Source organism: Phocoena phocoena, chromosome 13, assembly GCF_963924675.1.
Source record: "Phocoena phocoena chromosome 13, mPhoPho1.1, whole genome shotgun sequence".
Classification (NCBI taxonomy): domain Eukaryota; kingdom Metazoa; phylum Chordata; class Mammalia; order Artiodactyla; family Phocoenidae; genus Phocoena; species Phocoena phocoena.
Window position 1 is genome coordinate 83,082,068 of NC_089231.1, and position 23,754 is coordinate 83,105,821.

General features: G+C 51.7%; 2 protein-coding genes across 2 annotated transcripts; both read left to right on the forward strand.

Annotated features, from left to right (window-relative positions):
• The first annotated feature begins 3,658 nt into the window (after positions 1-3,658).
• Positions 3,659-19,313, forward strand: LRRC43 (leucine rich repeat containing 43). The gene is made up of 12 exons (XM_065889534.1): positions 3,659-3,751; positions 4,783-5,043; positions 5,643-5,753; positions 9,572-9,711; positions 11,740-11,978; positions 12,670-12,857; positions 13,574-13,797; positions 14,010-14,151; positions 14,317-14,469; positions 14,555-14,743; positions 15,031-15,067; positions 19,186-19,313. Exons 1-12 carry the CDS (start codon positions 3,659-3,661, stop codon positions 19,311-19,313), a joined length of 1,905 nt encoding a protein of 634 aa, XP_065745606.1.
• A 3,096-nt stretch (positions 19,314-22,409) lies between these two features.
• On the forward strand, positions 22,410-23,483 carry B3GNT4 (UDP-GlcNAc:betaGal beta-1,3-N-acetylglucosaminyltransferase 4). Its single transcript, XM_065889535.1, has one exon. It carries the CDS (start codon positions 22,410-22,412, stop codon positions 23,481-23,483), a length of 1,074 nt encoding a protein of 357 aa, XP_065745607.1.
• The last annotated feature ends 271 nt before the right edge of the window (positions 23,484-23,754 follow it).

Below are 23,754 nucleotides of genomic sequence, written 5' to 3' on the forward strand. Positions count from 1 at the left end.
GCATGTGGGATCTAGTTCCCTGACCAGGGATCGAACCTGGGCCCCCTGCATTGGGAGCAGGGAGTCTTAACCTCTGTACCACCAGGGAGGTCCCCTCCTGATATATTTTGGATATCAGCCTCAGACAGTGCCTTCTGAGGCTGAATCATCTTCCTGCTTGGCCCTTTAATGGACATGCGTCCAGGGGCCCCACGCTTGGTCTGTTCCTCACACTTTAATGTCTCTCTCCTTCAGATCTAAATGTCCAACTGCCCAATGGATATCAGCTGGACCTCACACTCGACATAGCCAAAGACCAGGATCTGAACCAGGGTAATAGTGAGAGTGGAGATGAAGATGTGTGGACAGATTGCTGAAATCTGTAAGAGGTAGAATCCAGTATTTAGGAGGTGATTGGTTGGATCTAGGGATAATGGAAAGGGAGGAATTGAGGACGACTTCCAGGTCTCTTGTTTGGGTAACTAAATAGATGGTGTTGCTCAAAACTGAGAGAGGATTACAGGGCTCGGGTGCTGTGAAGAATTCAGTTATTGACATGGGGAGGTGGAAGTGTTATGGAACCCTCAGGTGAAGATGTACAGCAGGCCATTGGACATTTGGATATGGAGCTTGAAGGAAGGAACCAGAGACATCCATTTGGGTGCTACCTGTATATTGTGTTGATAAAACTATAAGCCTACAAGAGAGGACCAGTGTGAGTTAAGTCAAGTGTGGAGCCCTGGGGCACACCTCCATTAACGGAACAGGTACAGGAAGAGGATTTAGTCTAAAACACCGAGGAGACATCCTCAAGAGGGAAAGAAATGTACTAGAAAAACATGTGGTCATGGAACAAGATGAGAAGTGGTTTTCAAGAAGGAGTAAACGATTGGCACCAGCAAAAGCTGCGGAGAGGTCAGATAAGATAAAGGCTGAAGAGATACACTAGGTTTGAGAATATGAGGTCACTGGGAACTTTGCTAGGGGAGTTTGAATAAATTGTTGGGGAGGCAAAAGCCATATTGTGGTGGTTTTGGAATTGAGGAAAAAGTAAAACCACCCAGTTGTGTTACCAAAACCCCAGGAGTCCTCCCTGGTTCATCTCTTTGATGTGTTTATATCACTGTAGATTCTTGGATATTGGTTTTATTCTTTAAAATGACAGGTGGCTCCCTTTTTGTCTTATTTCCCAGTTTTGGAAAATTTTTCTAATAGCAGTAAAGGTGTTCTAATATAGGACAGTCAAAAAGAATGACAGATGTCCACAAGAGTGGGTGTTTTTGGAAGGATCACAATCAACAAATTGAACTTCCTCAAAATTAAAAAATATTTTTCTCTTCTAAACACCCTGTTAAGAGGATGAAAAGACAAGCCTAGACTAGGAGGAAAATGTTTACCAAACGCAAATCTGACAAAGGAGTTGTGAGCAGAATGTATAAAGAATGCTCAAAACTCAATTTTCTGGATTAGGCAGTGGTTTCTTCTTACTATTTTTAAAAATATTTATTTATTTGGCTGCACTGGGTCTTAGTTGCGGCGTGCAATCTTCAGTGCAGCGTGCAGGATCTAGTTCCCTGACCAGGGATCGAACCCAGGCCCCCTGCATTGGGAGCGCAGAGTCTTCGCCACCGGACCACCAGGGAAGTTCCTAGGCAATTGTTTCTTAAAATGACACAAAGAAAAACATAAATTACATCTCATCGAAATTAAACACTTTTGTTTGTCAAGGGACACTACCAAGAAAGTGAAAGACAAGCCACAGAATGGGAGAAAATCATGTACAAGACAGGGGGCTAGTATCCAGAATATATAACAACTCAACAGTAAAAAGACAGCCCAATTTAAAAATGACCAAAGTATTTATTCTAGACATTTCTCCAGAGAAGATACACAAGTGACCAATAAGCACAAGAAAAGCTGTTCAATATCATTAGTCAGGCATCAGGTAACTGCAAATAAAAACCACAATGAGCTACCACTTCACACCTATTAAGATGGTTATAGTTTTTGTAAACGTAAAATAATCAGTGTTGGTGAGGATATGAAAAAATTGGAACCCCCGTATATTGCTGGTAGAAATGTAAAATGGTGCGGCTTCTGTGTAAAACACTTTGGCGTTTCCTCAAAATGTTAAACATAGGACTTCCCTGGTGGCACAGTGGTTAAGAATCCACCCGCCAACGTAGGGGACACAGGTTCCATCCCCGGTCTGGGAAGATCCCACATGCTGCGGAGCAACTAAGCCTGTGTGCCACAACTACTGAGCCTGCGCTCTAGAGTCTGCGCTCTAGAGCCCCCGAGCCACAACTATTGAGCCTGCATGACACAACTACTGTGCGCCTAGAGCCCATGCTCCACAACAAGAGAAGCCACCGGAGAAGCCTGAGCACCGCGACGAAGAGTAGCCTTTGCTTGCATCTAGAGAAAGCCCGCGCGCAGCAACAAAGATCCAACGCAGCCAAAAAAAAAAGTTAAACATAGAGTTACCATATGACCCAGCAATTTCATTCCTAGGTATCTACCTAAGAGAAACGAAAACATATGTTTATACAAAACTTGTACACAAATGTTCACAGCAGCATGATTCGTAAGAGTCAAAAAGTGGAAACAACTCAAATGTCCATCAACTGAGGAATGGATAAAATGCCTTCTACCCATATATAGAAAATTATTCAGCCATAGGAAGGAATGCAGTTCTGACACATGCTACAACACAGATGAACCTTGAAACCATTATGCTGTGAAAGAAGCCAGTCATGGAAGGACAAATACTGTATAACTCCACTTACATGAAATATCTAGAAGATGCAGTTACAGAGAAAGAAAGCATATTGGTGGTTGACAGGGACTGGGCCAATGCGGGGGGTGGGGTGGGGGTGGGGTTTAACTGCTAATGGGTGGTGCTTCCTTTTGGGGTGAGGAAAATGTTGAAAATTAGATTACAGTGACAGCTGCACTATGACTATAGTGGCCCTGTGAATATACAAAAACCCACAGAATTGTACACTCTACACGGGTGAACTTTAGCTATGTAAATTAGATCTCAATCAAGAAGTTGCCTTTCCAAATTATAGGAACCAGAATCATCTTACCCCATTAATTTCACGAACCGGTGCCCAGGAGTCCCTAGAATGTCGGGCAGCGGGCTAGGTGCTGGGAGGATGGAGAGATGAATGAGATTGGACGAGTCTGAAATGGGGCCTTGGTGCTAAACGGGTTGTATAGTTGGGCAGTGATTAAAACCCCTGACTCAGGAATTAAAGAGATCCACCTTGGAATCCACTGATGAGAGTGTTCAGATTATTTGGCCTTGGGCTCATTTCTCCTCTCCAGTTCTGCCACACAGGGATGAGAGTTAACACTTTATTCCGAGGGGGCTTCGGAGTAGAAATAGAAACAGATTAACAACTGGGAAGCGCTCAGTACCTGCTGGGGGCCCCCAAGGTTATAACCTCCAGGCTGCGGTGGGGAAGTGTATTTTTACTCCAGCGCACGTGGGGCTGAGTCGGGGTTTCAGATTCCTGGCTGGGGAAAAGTTGGCCCGCAAGGGGAAGTAGTGTGTTTCACGAGGGCCGGCGCGGCCGCGCGCCCCCGCCTGCCTGAGCACGCGCCCGGCCCTGGCGCACGCGCGCGTCCTGGAGGTTGCCTAGCAACCGGGTAGCGTGGAGAACGGGCGATCATGGAGCCGCCAGCTCTGACAGTGAGCGCCGCGGTCCGGGAGCACCTGCGGAAGTTGTGTCTGCACGAGTTCCCGTGCGGCACGGGCAGCTGGGTGCGGGCGCTGGCGGGGCGGCTGGAGGAGGGGCTCGGGGCTCTGGGGGACGGAGGGGACTGACCAGGGGCCAGGCCGGGGCCTAGGGGCGGAGAGCGGGGTCGGGGTGGTGCTGGCCCCGGGTGCTGAGCGGGCCGCCAGCCCCAGGAGTTGGCTGGTCTGGAGAAACCTGAGAGGATGTTTGCGTCTGGACGTTTAGGGAGCGTCCTGACCGGGGTGGTGGGGGGATGGGGATGGATTGTGGGAACAGGGACACTGCAGGGGTGGACGGGATAGGCCCCCCAGGGCCTGTGGGCGCTGACGCAGGGTGGAGGGCAGGGACCCCCCCCACCACCACCACCAGAGCAGGACCCCAACCTGAGCGCATCGGGCGGATCTGGGGCAGGCGCCTGGCTGTCTTAATGACACCGGGCTCCTTTGGGGTGAAAAGCTCAACCCGAGAGCAAGGTTTGCAGTTAGGACCCTGCTGTGCTGTGGCCACAGGGGCCATCCTCATCACCTAAGTGCACAAGGAGCATGACATTGAGAACCCGGGGCGTCCCAGGTGTGCCCGGAAGTCTTGAGTCCTGAAGGGTTCCCGGGGACTTGGTGGGAAGCTGGGGCCCCACCTACTCTTGTCGGCTGGTGTCCAGTTTCATAGAAGAGAAAACTGAGATACCAATCAAGGAACTAATTTATTTGTTTCAACAACAAATAAATTGTTGTTTATGTGCCTGGCATTGTGCTGAACTTGGGGGTTTCATAGATGTCTCTCAAGAGGAAGGAGTGGGAGAGAGTACACTCCAGGACCGAAATCTTTCATCCTCCACTTGTGGCATCTACAGGTTCTGAATTTACCTTCGCAGGCTTGCCGCCTCTTCTTCAAAAACCTTTCCTTGGCTCATTCCAGTCCACAGATTGCCTTTTGCACCTCCCGGCTTCTAAACTCTCCCTGATTGTCCTGTTTAACAATCGATTCCATTTTGAGAGTTTTGAGTCCTTGAGAGGGGCTGAGTCATAATGAGAGAAATTCTCTGCCTCCACCTCTGCAGAATAAGTCGCGCTTTCTTCCTCAAACTTACCGAGCATGGCGGGAGCTAATCCCCCGAGAGGAGGACGCTGTGGGCCCTGGGGAGGAGACGGTGGATGCCCTGCTGGGCCTGGTCTGCAGCCCCCACTCACCCTGGGCCCTGCTGGAGGGCTCAAGCGCTGAGGACCGTTTTCTGAGAGAGCTGGCCATCCAGAATCCCCTGATGCTCAAAGACAGCTTCTTCTACACCTACTTCAGGTCGCTACGGGTGGTGGACAAACAGGTGAGCACTGGGGGCGAACACCAGGTACAGGGTTGGTGTTAGGGGGGGCCGTTCCCCTTACAAGCCTTGGTGGTAAGACCTAGCTCTGCCCTCCCCTGATTAATCTCACCAGCTTGTCCACAGAGCAGGGCCAACAATCCTGGCGAGCTGGCCTAGTCTGTTACCCCAGAGAAGGCAGGCCCAGCCGGGAAGGGCCCCTAATGTCCTGGAAGCCAAAGTCAACTGAGGATTCACAGACAGACTCCTGAAGCTTCTGGTCTGACCCTGCTGGTTGTAAACTAGAATGCTTCCTTAAGACCATAGGATTCACTGTGGCTCTGGGGTAGACAGCAGAGAAGATGGGATTCCTGGCTTCAGGAGCTGACAGTCCAACAAGGGACACAGGACATGAGCTGGAAGTTGTCCAACACCTACAGTCAGAGGAGGGGTGAGGGTTGAGAGGTGACAGGCCACTGCGGCGGCCGAGGCACTCAAATCCTGGCAGGAAAAGCGCGCAAGAGAAGAAAGGGTTTGGGGTGTGGGGCGGTGCGCGTGCCATTGCCGTCACTCCAGGGCTGCCCCACGCACTGGAGCTCTGTGCTCCCTTTCCTCCCTTCCAGGTGAGCCTGGTGGACAGCGACCTCCTGAAATTTGTGAAGCTTGAAGAGTTGGTGCTGAGTGCTAATCAAATCAAGGAGATTGACACCACCAACCTGCCCCCAACTCTCAAGGTAAAGGAGCCCAGGTTCCATTCCAGGTCTTGGAGCCAATGCTGCCCAGAGGCCCTGCCCCTCCTCTGCTCCCCCCCACCCCCCACAGAATGTTTGGCCGTCGTGACTGTGCTAAGGGCCAGCCTCAGGCTTTGGAGAGGTAGGCCTGATCCCTCCAAAAGTTAAACGTAGAATTTCCACATGACCCAGCAATTCCCTTCCTAGGTATACACCCCAAAGAATACAAGGCAGGAATCAGACAGATTCCTGTATGCCAGTGTTCACAGCAGCGCTATTCACAGTAGCCAACAGGTGGACACAGCCCGCTTGTTATCAGCAGGTGAATGGAGCGGCAAAATGTGGTCCGTCCACACCGCCATAAAAAGGAATGACATATGTACATGGATGACCTTGAAAACATGCTGCTGAATGAAGGAGGCCACATACTAGACGATTGCACTGCATGAAATATCTAGAAGAGGCAAATCCATAGAGACAGAAAGTAGATCAGTGGTTACCGGGGGAAGGATTGGGGAGTTAGAGCTTAATGGGTACACAGTTTGTTTGAGTAATGAAAAATTTTGGAAGTGGATAGTAATGATGGTTGTACATTAAGTGAATGTACTTAATGCTGCTGAATTGTCCACTTAAAAAGGGTTGAAATGGCAAATTATATATATTTTACCACAATAAAAAAGTTTTAAAAAGAGGTAGGCCAGGCTTTTTTTTTTTTTAAGAATACTTTATTATTTTTTTTAAATTTATTTATTCATTTATTTATTTTTGGCTGTGTTGGGTCTTCGTTTCTGTGCGAGGGCTTTCTCTAGTTGCGGCGAGCGGGGGCCATTCTTCATCGCGGTGCGCGGGCCTCTCACTGTCGCGGCCTCTCTTGCTGCGGAGCACAGGCTCCAGACGCGCAGAGCTCAGTACTTGTAGCTCACGGGCCCAGCTGCTCCGTGGCACGTGGGATCTTCCCAGACCAGGGCTTGAACCCGTGTCCCCTGCATTGGCAGGCAGACTCTCAACCACTGCGCCACCAGGGAAGCCCAAGAATACTTTATTTTTAATAAATTTATTTTTGGCTGTGTTGGGTCTTCACTGCTGCGCGTGGGCTTTCTCTAGTTGCGGCGAGCGGGGACTACTCTTCGTTGTGGTGCGCGGGCTTCTCATTGCGGTGGCTTCTCTTGTTGCGGAGCACAGCTCTAGGCGCACGGGCTTCAGTAGTTGTGGCTCGCGGGCTGTAGAGCACAGGCTCAGTAGTTGTGCCTCACGGGCTTAGTTGTTCCACGGCATGTGGGATCTTCCCAGACCAGGGCTCAAACCCACGTCCCCTGCATTGGCAGGCAGATTTTTTTTTTTTTTTTTTTGGCGGTACGTGGGCCCCTCACTGCCGCGTCCTCTCCCGTTGTGGAGCACAGGCTCCAGATGCGCAGGCTCAGCGGCCATGGCTCACGGGCCCAGCCACTCCGCGGCACATGGGATCCTCCCGGACAGGGGCACAAACCCGTGTCCCCTGCATCGGCAGGCAGACTCTCAACCACTGCGCCACCAGGGAAGCCTGGCAGGCAGATTCTTAACCACTGTGCCACCAGGGAAGCCCCCAAAAGAGGTAGGCCAGGCTTTATTACGAGTCTTCAGCTGAGCATATCAAAATGGTCTCAATTTTAAATTAAATGCTGAGACTAGTAGATTTTGCGGCAGAAGAGGCTCAGAAGTATGGCTCAGTACTGGGCTCAAGAAGAAAGCGGGCAAGGCCTTGGAGGAGAAATACAAGAACTCTGTTATCTTTGGGTTTATTCCCTATTCCAGCCAGGGGCCCTTTGGCTTTCCGAGAGACAACTGCCATGAGTCGAGAAATTGCAAAAATGTTAACTCAGGGCTTCCCTGGTGGCGCAGTGGTTATGAATCTGCCTGTCAATGCAGGGGACACAGGTTCAAGCTCTGGCCCAGGAAGATCCCACGTGCCGTGGAGCAACTAAGCCCGTGCACCACAACTACTGAGCCTGTGCGCCTAGAGCCCATGCTCCGCGACAAGAGAAGCCACCACAATGAGAAGCCCGCACACCGCAATGAAGAGTAGCCTCCGCTCGCCACAACTAGAGAAAGCCCACGCGCAGCAACGAAGACCCAACACAGCCAAAAATAAAAATAAATATTTTAAAAGTGTTAACTTATTTCCTTTCCCACTCTCTCCGACATCACCTCCACTCCATATTTTAAAGTTTCCTTCACAACAGGAAAAGAAACTTTTTAAAAAATTTTTAAGATTAATTTTTATTGTAGTATAGTTGCTTTACAGTGTTGTGTTAGTTTCTACTGTACAGCAAAATGAATCAGTTATACGTATACATATATCCCCTCTTTTTTGGATTTTGGTCCCATTTAGGTCACCACAGTGCATTAAGTAGAGTTCCCTGTGCTCTACAGTATGTTCTCAGTAGTTAACCTATTTTATACATAGTATCAATAGTGTATATATGTCAATCCCAATCTCCCAATTCCTACCACCCCCAGTTTCCCCCTTGGTAGCCATACATTTGTTCTCTACATCTGTGTCTATTTGTGTTTTGCAAATAAGATCATCTATACCATCTTTCTAGATTCCACATATATGCATTAATATGTGATATTTGTTTTTCTCTTTCTGACTTCACTGTATGACACTCTCTAGGTCCATCCACGTCTCTGTAAATGACTGAGTTTCGTTCTTTTTATGGTTGAGTAATATTCCATTGTATATATGTACCACATCTTCTTTATGCATTCCTCTGTTGATGGACATTTAGGTTCCTTCCATGTCCAGGCTACTGTAAATAGTGCTTCAATGAGCATTGGGGTGCATGTGTCTTTTTGAATTATGGTTTTCTCAGGGTATATGCCCAGTAGTGGGATTGCTGGGTTGTATGGTAATTCTATTTTTAGTTTTTTAAGGTACCTCCATAGTGGCTGTATCAATTTACATTCCCACCAACAGTGCAAGAGGGTTCCCTTTTCTCCACACCCTCTCCAGCATTTACTGTCTGTAGATTTTTTTTAAAATTTACTTATTTTTGGCTGTGTTGGGTTTTTGTTGCTGCGTGCGGGTTTTTCTCTAGTTGTGGAGAGTGGGGGCTGCTCTTCATTGCGGTGCGCAGGCCTCTCACTGGGGCGGCCTCTCTTGTTGCGGAGCACGGGCTCTAGGCACACGGGCCTCAGCAGTTGTGGCTCGTGGGCTCTAGAGCGCAGGCCCAGTAGCTGTGGTGCACAGGCCCAGTTGCCCCACGGCATGTGGGATCTTCCAGGACCAGGGCTCGAACCTGTGTCCTCTGCATTGGCAGGTGGATTTCTAACCACTGTGCCACCAGGGAGCCCTGTTTGTAGATTTTTTTTAATGATGGCCATTCTGACCGGTGTGAGATGATACCTCATTGTAGTTTTGATTTGCATTTCTCTAATAATTAGTGATGAGCATACTTTCTTGTGCCTCTTAGCCATCTGTATGTTCTCTTTGGAGAAATGTCTATTTAGGTCTTCCGCCCATTTTTTGATTGGGTTATTGGTTTTTTTAATATTGAGCTGCATGAGCTGTTTGTATATTTTGGATATTAATCTTTTGTCAGTTGCTTCATTTGCAAATATTTTCTCCCTTTCTGAGGGTTGTCTTTTCATCGGAAAAGAAACTTTCTGACACCTGCTGCGGGAATATTTTCTCCCAGGATTCTTAGAAGGGGGTCCAGGTGGGCACAGGGAGATGAGGCATGAGTACTTCGTAATTCCTCTCCTGAGTTGCCCAGGATGGAAGCAGGGAGTGGGTTCCATTTTGTCTGGGCTCACGGGCTGTCTTTCCACCCGCGTCGCAGGTGCTGGAGCTCTACGGCAACAAGATGACCAGCATGGAGTGTCTGTGCACCCGCCCACCCCCAAGACTCCAGCACTTGGGGTTGGGTCACAACAAGCTTCTGGGCCCCCTGGAGAGTCTATACGTCACCAGTGATTACTGGTAACTCGGGAGCCCCACGTGGAAAGAGGGAGGGAGAGGTCGAGCATTAGATTTGGGCCATTCTATGCTGGTGACTTGGAGAACTCAGCTTTGCTCTTTTCTATAATAACTCCTGATTGGCTGCTAAGTCCGGACCTAGGATTTATTTCTCTGACCCAATAAACAAAAAACCCCCTGAGGCCCAGGGGAGGACACCAAGAGGTAGTGGGAATGAGTGGACCTTCTGCTTCAGGGTTTCTGTTGACACTCAGGCCAGCTAATTCTTGGTTGTGAGGGCCGTCCTGGGCACTGCCGTAGGTGGAGCAGAATCCCCGGCCTCTACCCACCAGATGCAAGTAGCACCCACCCCACACCAGCTGCGACAGCCAGCAGGTCTCCAGACAGCACCACATGTCCACTGGGGGCCAAACCACCCCCAGCTGAGAACTGCTGCCCTACAGACAGCTCTTGGTTAGACCTTGTCTTCTTGGTGGGTGAGCAGTGGGAAACTGAAACGCTGGATCTGAGGAGTCTCAGGGCCTCAGATACCATCCGTGAAAATCCATCAGAGGAAGCGGGGCCAGGGAGGCCTGTCAGAGAAGCTCTGAGGATTCCCGGGGCTCAGCCTCCTGGGCACTTCCCCGGGCTGACGTTCATGACTGTTCCTTTCTTCACAGCCCAGAAGGGGCACGAGGCGCAGGGCAACATCGCTGCCCTGTTTCCCAGGCCTCCTGGGAACGTGCTCGTGGAAGGTCCGTCTCTCTGACCCTAATTTCCTCCTTCCTCCCCTTTCCCTACTCTTGGCCAAGCTGCCTCTTCACAGCCTTGGCCGTGTACAATTCCGGATCCCTTCCCTCCACTGACCTCAGCCGTCAGGGTGTGTAGCACAGGAAGGAAACGTACACTTTGGACTTCGTGTGACAGCTGAGTTCAGACTCGTACCATGGACAGAGTTCTAAGTGTTCTGGGTTTTGATTTGGAAAACAGACTTCCGGTAACGTAACCTGCTTCATGCTGAGTATGGATTTCATAGCAACACATGCATGTGTGAAACCTCCGTCTTTTGCTGTTTTGAATTTAAAAGGATTCACTTCCTGCGAATCAGTTTTGCTGATGTTTCCGCCAGTTCTCTTGAAGGAGGCTGATATTGGGTAAAATCTGTGTGCCGGTCAGCATGAAACGTTCTTCTCGGGTGTTTTCGTCACTGGCTGGCCAACATCGCGGGCAGGATGGGAGGGGGGAGGGAGGGGAGTTGACGTTCCTGAACTCCACAGCTGGGAGGCCGTCACACGTGATGGCGGGACTGTACTTAGTCCCCTCGTGGGTTTTGGTTCTGTTTGTTTGTTTTTGCGCCTCTGTTCTCAGAGCTGAAATAGATTTGCTTTCTGCTTTGTGCAGCAGGAAGGCCCTCTCCTCCAGGTTGGGGTGCAGGGCACCTCCTCTGTCCTCACCGGCCAGTTCTTCTTCACCCACGTCCCCCAAGAAATGAACCAGATGGCTTCCTGTGGTCATGCGCTGGTCTGACTCTGGAGAGCGTCCTCCAGCTTCTAGACCCCTCGAGCCTCATGCACCCTCTTCCCAGGCCCCCCTATTTACCGACCTCTCCTACCCCCACCCGCTGCTCCTCCGCTGAGGCTCCCCTCCACCTTCCTCGCCAGTTTGTCCCTCTCTGCTGAGCCTTCTAGATGCACAACCCTGTATTAGGCTCTATGGGAGATAGACGGTTAACTGAGAAGAGGTCTGTATACGCAGAAGTCCGGTAGAGGCAGGATTTGGCGGTGGCCACCTCTATGCCACAGTAAGGAGGGAGGCCACTGGGAGAACCAGGAACCCCTTCCCAACAGGGGGGCTAACCCAGGTCAAGGGCAGCACAAGGCTTGAGAGTCGAGCATGGGCACAGCCTCCCATCCCGTCCTCAGCACCAGGCCTTGTCCATCGGGGACTCGGGGTGCTGGGGGATGCAGATGCCGTGGCAAGATCACAGCTACCTGTCCCCACCCCTTTGCTTACCTGGCCTCTTGACGTCAGGCAGTCCCACTCACCTTCCAGGCCCAACCTCATCTCCCTGGACCTGAGCTTCAATGACCTGACGGACCTGCAGGGCATGGTGTCCGGCCTCCGAACGCTGCGGCGCCTGAGGTTGCTTGTGTTGCAGGGGAACCCGCTGGCCCTGGTGCCCTGCTACCGGGGCTTCATCATCGACGGCCTGTCTGGCCTCTGCGTGCTGGACGACATCACCGTGGCACCCAGCGAGAAGCATCTGTTCCGTGGGCTCAGCCACAGCGGGGGTGAGGGAGCCGATGTGCAGGGCAGGGTGGGGGGCTAGGGGGACCTGCTGGCCCGACCATCACCCTACTGGCTGCACGTGTCTGTCTGTCATCCAGCTCCCTGGCTGACCCAGACCCTGGTCAGGTGTAGGTCACCTTCTTGGTCAGAGTTCTCTCCCAGTTTTTGATCGTCGTGATTGAGATTTGGCGACAGAAATGGTAGGGAGGCTGGGACCATCACAGTCCCCTCCCTTCCTGGACAAATGGGAAACATTCTTTAAATTAGTTTCTTGGCGTCCGTGGTGGCTTGAGATCACCCCCTTGTGGCTCACAGCACAAGCTGCACCAGAGCCTTCTCAAGGTCAGGGTGACAAAACATTGATAAAAATAGCTGTGCCTACTGAGTGCCAGCACGGGCTAAGGTAACGTAGTCTCCATCTGTAACTATACTGCAAAGAGGCTACTACCATTCCCATTTTACACGTCAGGAAAACAAGGCTTAAGAGTGGCCTCTTGCCCAAAAGAGACTTACCCCAAATCACCGGTGTGTTGAACTTGGTAGAGCTGGGATTCGAACCCAAGTCTGCAGAGTGAGGCTCAGCCCTGTTCGGAGGAAAGAAGGCAGGAGCTGAGCTCGCCTGCCCTCCCCTGCTGTCTGCCTGCCCAGTCCCTCCCCGCAGCTCCCCTCACCCCTGCCCGTTCCCCCCTGCAGATCTCCTGGCGCATGAGGCGCGGTTAGTGGTGACTGTTGGACATGTCAGAGGGGTTCTGGACTCCTCGGTCTTGGACCCGGAACCAGGGCCCCAAGGCCCTTTCATCACTTACAGCTATTATGTAACATACGAGTTTGTGGAAGATGAGGAAGGCGAAGGAGATGAATATGGCCGTGTGCTGGCTGAGGTGTGTCCGTGGGGGCTCTGCTCTCGGGTCCTCAGGGGCTCCTGTGCAGGCACAACGGCTTTGGGGACCCAGGAAAACCCTTAACGTGGATCTTTCCAATTCATACCCTACTCTGAGCAGGAAACTGGCTTCCGCTCAGCCTGTTTCTTGCAGCTGGAGTAATTCTCAACCGTGTTCACCCCTTCCCATCCCCCCTGAAATGGGAGCAAAGGCCATAACAAGGGAGTAGCCCAGAGTTTCACGATTAGGCTGCTGGCTTCCCCACCACGTTCTCCAACTGCCCCTACACCTCCCGGCTCCCTTCCTGTCACAAGAAAACCCAACGGTGTCATCCTACTAGGAGAAATGCCTGGGGCCAGGACTTCCCTGGCAGGCCAGTGGTTAAGACTCTGCGCTTCCATTGCAGGGGCCGCGGGTTTGATCCCCGGTCAGGGAACTAAGGTCCCATGTGCCGCAGGGCGTGGCCAAAAGAACCAAAAACACGCGAGGGTCCCCAGCTCATGTGGAAATTGTTACTATTTTTACTGTTAACATAGAACTTTCAGGAAAAAACAGGACTGGTAATTTTTTTTATAACTTCCTGCCTCCTAAGTCCACGTGTTGGCTTTGCTTCACGTCCATCAAACACGGGTGCCCATTTACACCACGTTCGCATGGTGTCAGGTGAGAGCTCTAGGCCGGCAGCCCTGGACGTGTTTTCATGTCTTCTGTGGCAGATCGTCAAGCCCCCGCCCAGCACGGAACAGCTGGGTGAGGACATTCCCAAAGAGCCCATCAAAGAGGCTGAAGACTCTGTAGGGTCTGGGCTGGCCTCCCAGTCCCAGTCCAGGGAGCTGGAGGAGTCCGGCGCCTCAGCGCCCTTGCCGCGGCCCATGGACTCTGCAGAAGAGCTGGCCAAGCTGCGGCCGTGCCTGGATCCCCGGCTCTGGCCATCCCCGGGGTAAGGATGCTCACCGGGCTGGGAACAGGGCCCAGACCACACCTGCGTTTATCGTTCTGCATTCTACTCTGTCCCCTGCCCTCCCTGACCCCACAGCCTCACGCTGTGCCCACATGTGCACATCTTCTCAAAGTGCCCTCCCAGCCTTGTCCCTGGTCCCCAGCACAGCCTCCTGGGTGATGGCCCCCATGTCTCCATCTCCCCTCCCCAAGGACAGTTCTCTTTAGCACAGTCCGCAAGCCCTGGTCTGACGTCATCCCCTGCAACTACGAGATGCAGCACGTGCTCAAGGACCTGGTGCGGCTCAAGGCCTTCCTGCTCTCAGGGACCACCGTCACCATCGTGGAGGAGAAGGTGGGAGGCTGGAATTCTCCAGGGGTGGTCTTTGACTTCTCTGCCCCACTTCTCCTCTGTTCCGCTCTTCTGTCGGGCATCTGTAGCCCTGCTCCCTTGTTGGCAGGGTCTCGGTGCCTTTCCAGAAAGATCCTGGCTAGCTCCAACCCAGCTTCTGTCCCCTAGATTCTCTCCTGGCCTGCGGTGCCGCCTTCCCCCAACAGTCCCTCGGCTGCTAAGAAGGAAAAGGGAGAGAAGGACAAGAAAGGGAAGGAGAAAGACAAGAAGGGAAAAGATGGGAAAGACAAAGCAGGCAAAGGGGAGAAAGAACCAGCCAAGGTGCCTCTGTGTGGGGCGGCCGGGGGCGGGGCTGCTCCCTCGGTCCCCTGCTCCCCGCTTCCACTCGCCCAGCCTCTCCCCACAGGAGCAGAAGGGGAGCAAGAAGAAGAAGGAGCTTCGTAAGGATCTGCGCCAGGACCCGCCCGTCCTCCGGGTGCTGGGCAGTGGCCTGGTGGACCTGGAGCCCCTGCTCTCCGGGGAGCCATTCGTGTCCACCGTGTGCAACTTCGGGGTGGTCCGTACCTTGGAGACCGACAGGCTGACGCTTTACAGGGTACAGTAGTGCCCCTGGCCTCCCCTGCCCACAGAAGCCTGGCCAGGCTGTGGGAGGGAGGGGGAGGGGGGCCAGAACCACAGGAGGGGGCGCTGGAGGGGTGATGCAGCAAGGGTCACCTGCATGGTGGGCGGCCTTCTCGAGTGCGAGGGGCCAGGCAAGCGGGCAGCTCGGGCAGCTGCTCCCCAGGAGACCAGGAGAGGCCCTGGCGGGGGTGAGGGCACCCACCCTTTCCCCAGCATCCCCCCACTCCGGCAAGGAACTTATTTTGTGGTTCTTCCTCTCAGGATTCAAAGAAGAATAAGAGTGAGAAAGCTAAAAATGGTAAGACCGATGATGGTAACAGGGCAGGGGGTGTTTACTGAGGACCAGTCCTAGTCCGTTCAGGTTGCTGTGAAATTCCACAGCGTGGGTGGCTTATAAACAACAGACATTTATTTCTAGCTGCTCTGGAGGCCAGGAAGTCAAAGACCACGTTGCCAGCAGCATCAGGTGAGAGTCCTGTTCCTGGTTCGCGCCTTCTTCCTGGGTCCTCACGTGGCGGAAGGGACCAGCGGTCTCCCTCTGCCCTCATGATGTAACCGCCTTCCAAAGGCCCCGCCTCCTAATATCATCACCTTTGGGGGCTGGGATTTCAACATATGAATTTGGGGAAGGGCACAAATATAGCAGGACTTGCTGAGGGATCAGCCTGATTGGGGACCAAAGGAATGGAAGGATGGAGAATCATATCTTCCAGCTGGTGGGAGGGCCATGTCTACCCTGAGGACCAAACCCTGTGTCTTCCCTGCAGCCCTGCTGCGGTCATGACATGGGCAGGACAGGCATTCTGGTTTGGGGGCCAGGATGGAGTGAGTAGGGAGGCCCAGGGTTGGGAGTGTCCAGGGTCCTTCTGGCTCAGCGGTGGTCCTGCTTCTGCAGGACATTAGCCCTTATTTGCTGTATAAGGAGCCTGGACTTGTTGTATGGGCAGTGGCAGCATTGAAATAGGTAAGTTTTAGATTAAAATTTTTTTTTTATGATTTATTATTTTATTTATTTTTGGCTGCATCAGGGCTTAGTTGAGTCATGCGGGATCTTCGTTGAGGTGCGTGGGCTTCTCTCTAGTTGTGGTGTGCGGGCTCCAGGGCACGTGGGCTTTGTAGTTTGCAGCAGGCAGGATCTCTAGTTGAGGCGCGCAAGCTCAGTAGTTGTGGCACGTGGGCTTCGTTGCCCCGTGGCATGTGGGATCTTAGTTCCCTGACCAGGGATCAAACCCGTGTCCCCTGCATTGTAAGGAGGATTCTTTACCACTGGACCACCAGGGAAGTCCCTAGATTTAATTTTTAGAACTGTCTGGCTTGGAGGGAGAGGTAGGAGGCAGGTCACTCCACTGGGAGACTGCTGCAAAAGTCGAAAGCAAGACCACAGCAGCCTGATTCCGAACAGCTGAAAAGTGGAAACAGCCCCAATGGCTCTCAACGGATGAAAGGATAAACAAAATGTGGTCCATCCATACAATGGGATATTATTCCATCACAAAGAGGAACGAAGCACTGACAGGTCCTAAACCACGGATAAACCTTGAAACCTCAATGCTAAGGGAAAGAAGCCAGACACAAAAGACCACATAACGATTTTATATGAAATGTGGAGAATTGTCAAATCCATAGAGACAGAAAGTAGATTAGTGGTTGCCTGGGGGCAGGGGAAGGAGGGAATGGGGCATGACTGCCTAGTGGGTGCGGGTTTTCCATTTGGGGTGATGAAAATGCTCTGAAATGAGCCGTGATGGTTGCACAACATTGTAAATATACTAAAAGCCCCTGAACTGGACCATTTTTTTTTTTTCACACACAGACTGTATTTTATTTTTACAAGAGATAAATAAGCTGACACCAAGCATTGTAAATGGATGACCGTAACAAAAGCAACAATGATTGCAATTACCAAACACAACAAAGGGTTATAGTTAATAAGCCAACAAAGGAGAGAAAATAGGAATTATAAAGATATTCAGTTAGTCTGAAGGTGGAAACAGAAAAAACAAAGAACATATGGGATAAATAGAAAACAGCAAGATGGTAGACTTAAACCCAACTATATTGAGCCACGTGAAATATAAATGGTCTAAACACCCAGTTAAAAGGCAGAGATGATCAGATTGGATAAAAAAGTAAGACCAAGCTATCCGCCTATCAGAAACCCTCTTTAAAGATACAAAAATATAAGAAATAAAAAGGATGGAAAAAGATATTCATGCTAACACTAATCAAAAGAAAATGGGAGTAGCTGCATTAATACCAGACAAAGTAGATTTCAGAGCAAAGACTATTACCAGGGATAAAGAGGGTCATTTCATAATAAAGGAGTCAGTTCATTGGGAGGATGTAACAGTCCTTAGCGTGTATGCACCTAATCATTGAGTTTCAAAATACATGAAACAAAAGCTGATAGAAGTACAAGGAGAAAGAGATAAATCCAAAATTATATTCAGAGATTTCAGCACAAATAAGTAATTGATAGAACAAATAGAAAATCGATAAGCATGTAGAAGACTTGAATCACACTCTGCCAATTAACTTGAGCTAACTGACGGCTTAGCTACAGAGCACTCCATCCAATCACACACACACACACACACACACACACACACACACACATTCTTTAAGCGCACACAGAACTGAGATATTCTATACCTGGGCCATAAAGCAAGTCTCAATAAGTTTAAAAGAATTCAAGTCATATAAAGTATCCTCTATGACTACAGTGGAATTAAACAAAAATATTTGCAAAATCCCCCAATTTTTAGAAGAAACTAAATAACACACTTCTAAATAACCTATGGGTCAAAGAAGAAATCAAAAGGGAAATTAGAAAGTATTTTGAACTGAATGGAAATAAAAATACAAAATGCCAAAATTAGTAGGATATAACAAAGCAGTATTTAGAGAGAAATTTATTGCACTAAATGCGTATATTAGAAAAGCTTCTAAAACTAATAAGTGAGTTTAACAGGGTTGCAGAATTCAAAAAATGTTTCCGTATATGAGCAATGAACAATCAGATATCACAAATTTTAAATAATACCATTTACAATAGCATTATCAATAGAAGTTCTATATGTTGAAAACTATAAAATGTTACTGAGAGAAACCAGACGTAAATCGGTGGAGATATATACTATGTACATAAATCAGGAGATTCAACATTGTTAAGATGTTGGTTTTCCTCAGATTGATCTACAGTCAATAAAATCTCAATCATAACCCTGGAGGGATTTTTTTTTTCTTTTTTCTTTTGGTAGAAATCAGCAAGCTGATTCTCAAGTTCATATAGAAATTCAAAGGATCTAGAACAGCCAAAACAACTTTGAAAAAGAACAAAGGACTTAACACTACTGGAATTGAAGACCCAAACAAATATGGACATGAGATTTGTGATTGAATCCTTGGGTTAAAATGGTTTTAAACAAAACTTTTTTTTTTTTTTACATTTTTGCAAATTTCTTTAATGTCTGGCTTAATTGAGGAAGCCATATTTGCATAACTGCTTCTGCAGTCAGTCTCTGTGATGTGTTGCTGTAGTTGAAGTATATGAAGAAAATCTAACCTCACATGGACATGTACTTGGAAAAGAGGGAAATATTTTAATAGGCTTTTAAAATAACTGTGGATATTCCTCTTTGCATGAGACTTGACAACTAGTAGTTTTTTAAAGGTTGTTACAGTGTGAAAACTGAATCTATATGGATGAAATGTTTCATAATCAGTTATGTTAAATTAATCCATTGGTCTACATTGCCTTTTGTTTTTAACGTTGCATTTTGAATGGCTGTCTTACCCATGCACAATTGTTAACATCTGGCAATTGTTATTTGTCAAGTACTGGTTCACTGAGTTATGCAGACCTTCCAACTGTTGACACATTTTTTTTTATCCATTATCCAAAAATCGTGTTCTTTATCATCAACCATAACATCAGAAAAGTCTTTTGAGTATTGGAAAACTGTTAAGTCCATGGTGGCAGATACAGTGTTACAAAGTTCTAGTTTCTACCTGAAAGTTCAAATGTTGTAAATGTATTTATCAAAATGCTTTCAGTTGTTTTCCCTGAAGTGCCAGGCTTCATTCTTTTTTTAGAAAATATCTGACAAATATTCACGTCGAAATAACCATATTTTGTCAGCGTACTTTCAAGTGAAAAAGATGTTCCAAGAAAAAGCAGCTAGTTCATCTTGTAATTCAAACTGAGACGTGTTAAATGATCTAGTTAGATGTGATTTAATTTTATTCCTTATTACGGTGGAGACCCGAGGGCGGAATCTGATTCTGAAACCGTGCTCGCCTCGGGACGGCGGAGGTCACATTTGCGTTTCCGGGACGTGTCGTGAGCTGGCCCGGGATGGCCCGGCACTGCCAGCCCGCTCATCGCTCCGGATTCACACTTTAATATTTCTTCAGAAATAAGAAAATCTTTGGTTTTAGTGTACGAAAGCGACTACCGCCCCGACCCCCTGACTGTGGAGATACAGATCCAGCTGATCCAGGGCCACTCGACGGAGGAGGCGCTTCGGAGGCTTGTCCCGTAGGGCGCGGGATTAAAGGTTGTTCTGACACCGCGGCTCCGCGTCTGTCCAGCCGCCACCGCGCGTCCGGGTAGCGGGGCGCTGGCCGTGGGGAGGAGCGGGGAGGGGGCCTGGCCGGGAGGAGGCGGGAGTGCCTGGCTGGGGAGGAGCGGGGGAATGGCCGTGGCGAGCGGGGAGCCTGGCCGTGGGGAGCGGGGGTGGAGCTGGCCAGGGAGGAGAGGAGAGCTGGCCGGAGGAGGCGGGGGGCTGGCCGGGGAGAGCGGGGTCAGCCTCACCCGGGCGGGCTCCGCAGGGCCGGGCCTCTCAGCCGGCAGGTGCGCGGGGAGCTGCGCAGACCCAGGTGGGCGGGGACCCGCGGCGGCCCCGGGCCCGCCCCCAGAGACCGCGCCCTCAAGCCCGGCCTTCGCCGCTGGGTTGGTGGGCCGCGCGGGGGCGTGGCCAGCGATCAGGGGTCGCCGCTGAGCCCTGCTCACCTTCCGCGCCCAGCGGAGAGAGCTGTGCTTGCGCGGTTGCGCTGCGTTTGCTCCTCGCCTGTGTCCGCTCGGCGTCTTGGCTCAGGTAGGTAGGCGAGGGGCGGGCGGTGTTTGGCCTGGGGCGCCTGGAGCCCCGCTGCTGGGAGGGGGCTGTCCACTGTGAGCGGAGGGGCGCCGAGTCCCCGGCGGGAGGAGCCGACTTGGCAGCAGCGGGGTCGCGGTCGCACTGCCCCGCGGGAGCGGCCTCCCGCCTGCGGTGGACCGTCGGGGCCAGGTGGCCTCCTGCTGCCTGTCGGCTTCTGTTCGCCCCGCTGGGGCGAGAATGGCCGGAGCCGCGGCTTGTGGACGGGGCAGCCTGGGGTGCTTGCTCCGGAGTCCCCGACGGGCAGCGCCGCTCGCTGTGCTCAGGCCCGGAGGGGTGTCCCCCCGCGGGGCTCTGGTCCTTGCTCTGGCGACCCCACGGGCCTTTGCGCCTCCACAAGAGCCCTTTAGAGGCTGTCGTGTGGAGAGAATGAACCAGCCCTTGACCCTTTCCCTCATCAAAGCGTGATGGGTCACCGAGCCCTGTGAGGACCCCAGAAGCAATTTCAGACCCATAGGGCTCAGCACCCACTTGGAGGGGGGCGTGCACTCGCTGAAGCCCGTGCCGGTTAAGGACCAGGCTTGGGGGCTCACAGAGCGGAGGGAGGCTTACGCTTAGCAGGTACTGAATGGGATTCACAAGCAGGTGTGTGGAGTGGGGAGCAGAGGAACGGCCGCCGCCACTGCGGTGGGGAGCTTCGGGTTAGTTCCCGCAGTGAAGCGCCTGGGGGATTGGGTGCATTGGGAGCGCTGAGGACAAAGGGGAAATCAGGTCCACAGCGCATCTCAGCCTGGGCCTCTGAAACGCACAAGTCAAAACCAAACTGCTGCCTTTGCGCCCTTCTCGGTAAGTGGCACCACCAACCCGCCCCCCACTCTTTCCCCTCCCCGGGTGCCCTCACCCACAGCAGGCGTAGCTCCCACACCTGAAATCCATTTTCCACGCCTGAAATCCATCTGGTTTTCACGTGCTCCATGGCCCGCACCCTAGTCTCAGCTGCGGGTGGTTACTGACTAATGCAAGAGGTTGCTAGCTGGTCTCCTGTTACCACTTTTGCGCTTCCACAGTCCATCATCTAAGCAGCAGCAGTAGTGACCTTCCAAACAATGTAAATTCTTATTACTGCCTCTGTTAAATCCTCCGACGTATCTCCGTGGTGCTTACAATAAAACACAGGCTCTTTCCCCAGACTTTCCCCATGGATCTTGCACGTGACCCTCCTCAGGCTACTGCTCCCGCTTCACCACCTAGCACTTTCCTCCTTGTTCTTTCCGGTCCAGCCACGCTACACACCTCCTGTCCTGCTTCAGGAGCTCTGCACGTAACTATTCCCTCTGCCCGGCCCACTCTCCCCACCTAGGCCCCCCCCCCCCGCCCCCCCCCCCCGCCCCCACCAGGTCTTTATGTGGTTTGGTCCCTTATCTTGTTCAGGTCTTGCTCAAGTGTTCTTTTTCAGGGAGGGCTTTCTAAACTACCGTGCGCTCAAAGAGCCTCTCCGGTCACTCTATTCCATCACACTGCTTTAATTTCTTCTCCGCACTCCCTGAAGTTCATACTGGTTTCTCGGTCTCTTTGTGAGAGCTGGGACCTGTCTTGCCTGCCACTGCATCCCTGGCAGCTAGAAGAGATGCTTTTGTGGCAGTGGCGGCAGGGACAACCGGGATGAGGCTAATGCGGGTAGACCGGATGGAAGTGATGGCCAGCTGGACCAGGACACGGCAGGGGGAGGGGACGAGGAGGGGACTGATGGCTGGCTACTGTGGCTCTTGGGCAGGTTACTGTACTAAGTTACCATTTCTCAGCTTTCTCTTTGTATTGCTGGGAGACTTGCTGAGAGAAAACCAGAACTCAGTAAGCGGTAGAACTGGTGAGGGGTGGCCGCAGGGGAGCCATCCTGGTACAAGTCTATGGCTTTCCTATTTGCTTTCATGCTCTTCCCGTGCGTGTTGTTTTTTGTTTTTTTCCTAAAGCTCCATTTAAACGACTCCCCAGGAAACCCAAACTACTTCAGGCAAACCTTGTACCAGTATGTGTTAACTGGGTGTGTTCTGTGGTGGCTTCCGCCACCTGCTGCCGCCCTGCAGTGGTTTCCTCTCCCTGGAGGAGCAAACTCCCTAAGGGCAGTGCCAGGGGCTATCATCGCTGAGACATGAAACGCAGGGCCTGCCACCACGCTAGACTTTATTTTTTTGGGGGAATAAGCTGTGCCATTTTCACTAAAGCTCATTAGGTACTTGAGTTTCGTGGGAAATGCTGAAAACACTTGTGGTGCCTCAGTTTTAAAGTGGCTGCAAGTCCTTTTGGAGAAAAAGTTGACCCAAGAGTCCCCTAATGACAGCGGAAGGGAAGCGAGGGCTGGCATAGCAGGTGTGTTTGGTCTGTCCTCTGGGAGAGGGACTCTGGAAAGAACCGGAGGACATGCTGTAGAAGATAAATAAAAGGACCTAGCTGCTGGGCCGTGGGTTGCTCTTGGGGCCGGGAGGTGGAGGCCGGGCCGGCGCCGGGCTCAGTCCGCTCACCGGCTCTCTCCTTGCAGGCCCTGCCATGTTCCGCAGGGTAGGCTGGCTGGTCCTGTACAGCCTTGCTGTGCTACTGCTCAGCTGCCTGTTCTTCCTGAAGAAGGAGGTCCACCCAGCGGGGGGCCCCATGGCCCGACAGCCCTTCTGGGCTCCCCCAGGGCCCCGGCGCAGCCAGTGTCCACCCAACCACACGGTGGCCAATGCCTCCCTGTTCCTGCCTAACCGTCACCGCCTCTTCTTGACCTATCGTCACTGCCGCAACTTCTCCATCTTGCTGCAGCCTTCGGGCTGTGCCGAGGACACCTTTCTGCTCCTGGCCATCAAGTCACAGCCTGGCCATGTGGAGCGGCGTGCGGCCATCCGCAGCACGTGGGGCCGCGCAGGAAGCTGGGCTAAGGGCCGGCAGCTGAAGCTGGTGTTCCTCCTGGGGGTGGCGGGATCTGCGCCCCCAGCCCAGCTGCTGGCCTACGAGAGTCGGGAGTTTGATGATATCCTACAGTGGGACTTTGCTGAGGACTTTTTCAACCTGACACTCAAGGAGCTGCACTTGCAGCGCTGGGTGGCAGCTGTCTGCTCCCAGGCCCATTTCATGCTAAAGGGAGATGATGATGTCTTTGTCCATGTCCCCAATGTGTTGGAGTTCCTGGATGGCTGGGACCCAGCCCAGGACCTACTGGTGGGAGATGTCATCCGCCAGGCCCTGCCCAACAGGAACACCAAGGTCAAATATTTCATCCCACCCTCCATGTATAGGGCCCACCACTACCCACCCTATGCTGGGGGTGGAGGGTATGTCATGTCCAGAGCCACTGTGCAGCACCTCCAAGCAGCCGTGGAAGAGGCTGAACTCTTCCCCATTGATGACGTCTTTGTGGGGATGTGCCTGAAAAAGCTGGGGGTGAGCCCCATGCACCATGCTGGCTTCAAGACGTTTGGAATACGGCGGCCCCTGGACCCTCGGGACCCCTGCCTGTACAGAGGGCTCCTTCTGGTGCACCGCCTCAGCCCCCTGGAGATGTGGACCATGTGGGCACTGGTAACAGATGAGGGGCTCAAGTGTGCAGCTGCCCCCTTGTCCCAGCTTCGAGGGATGGGTTGAGCGAGTAGACTTAATTTTGCAATCATGATGAGAAATCGAGAACCCTGAAACCTGGCCCTTGATGGGTCTATAAGAAATGCTGACTTTGTTTTTGTAACCTCCTCCCAAACCTTGCTAACTCTGATTAAAACACTGAAACCTGGCTAACTTGTCCCAGTATGTGTTAAATGGGCAAATGCTGCCATCACTCCATGGGGGGGACTCCTGGAGCCCCTTGGGGCTCTTCCAGTCTGGAGAGGGTGGTGAAGGAGGGAGGCTGCCTAGGGTTCCA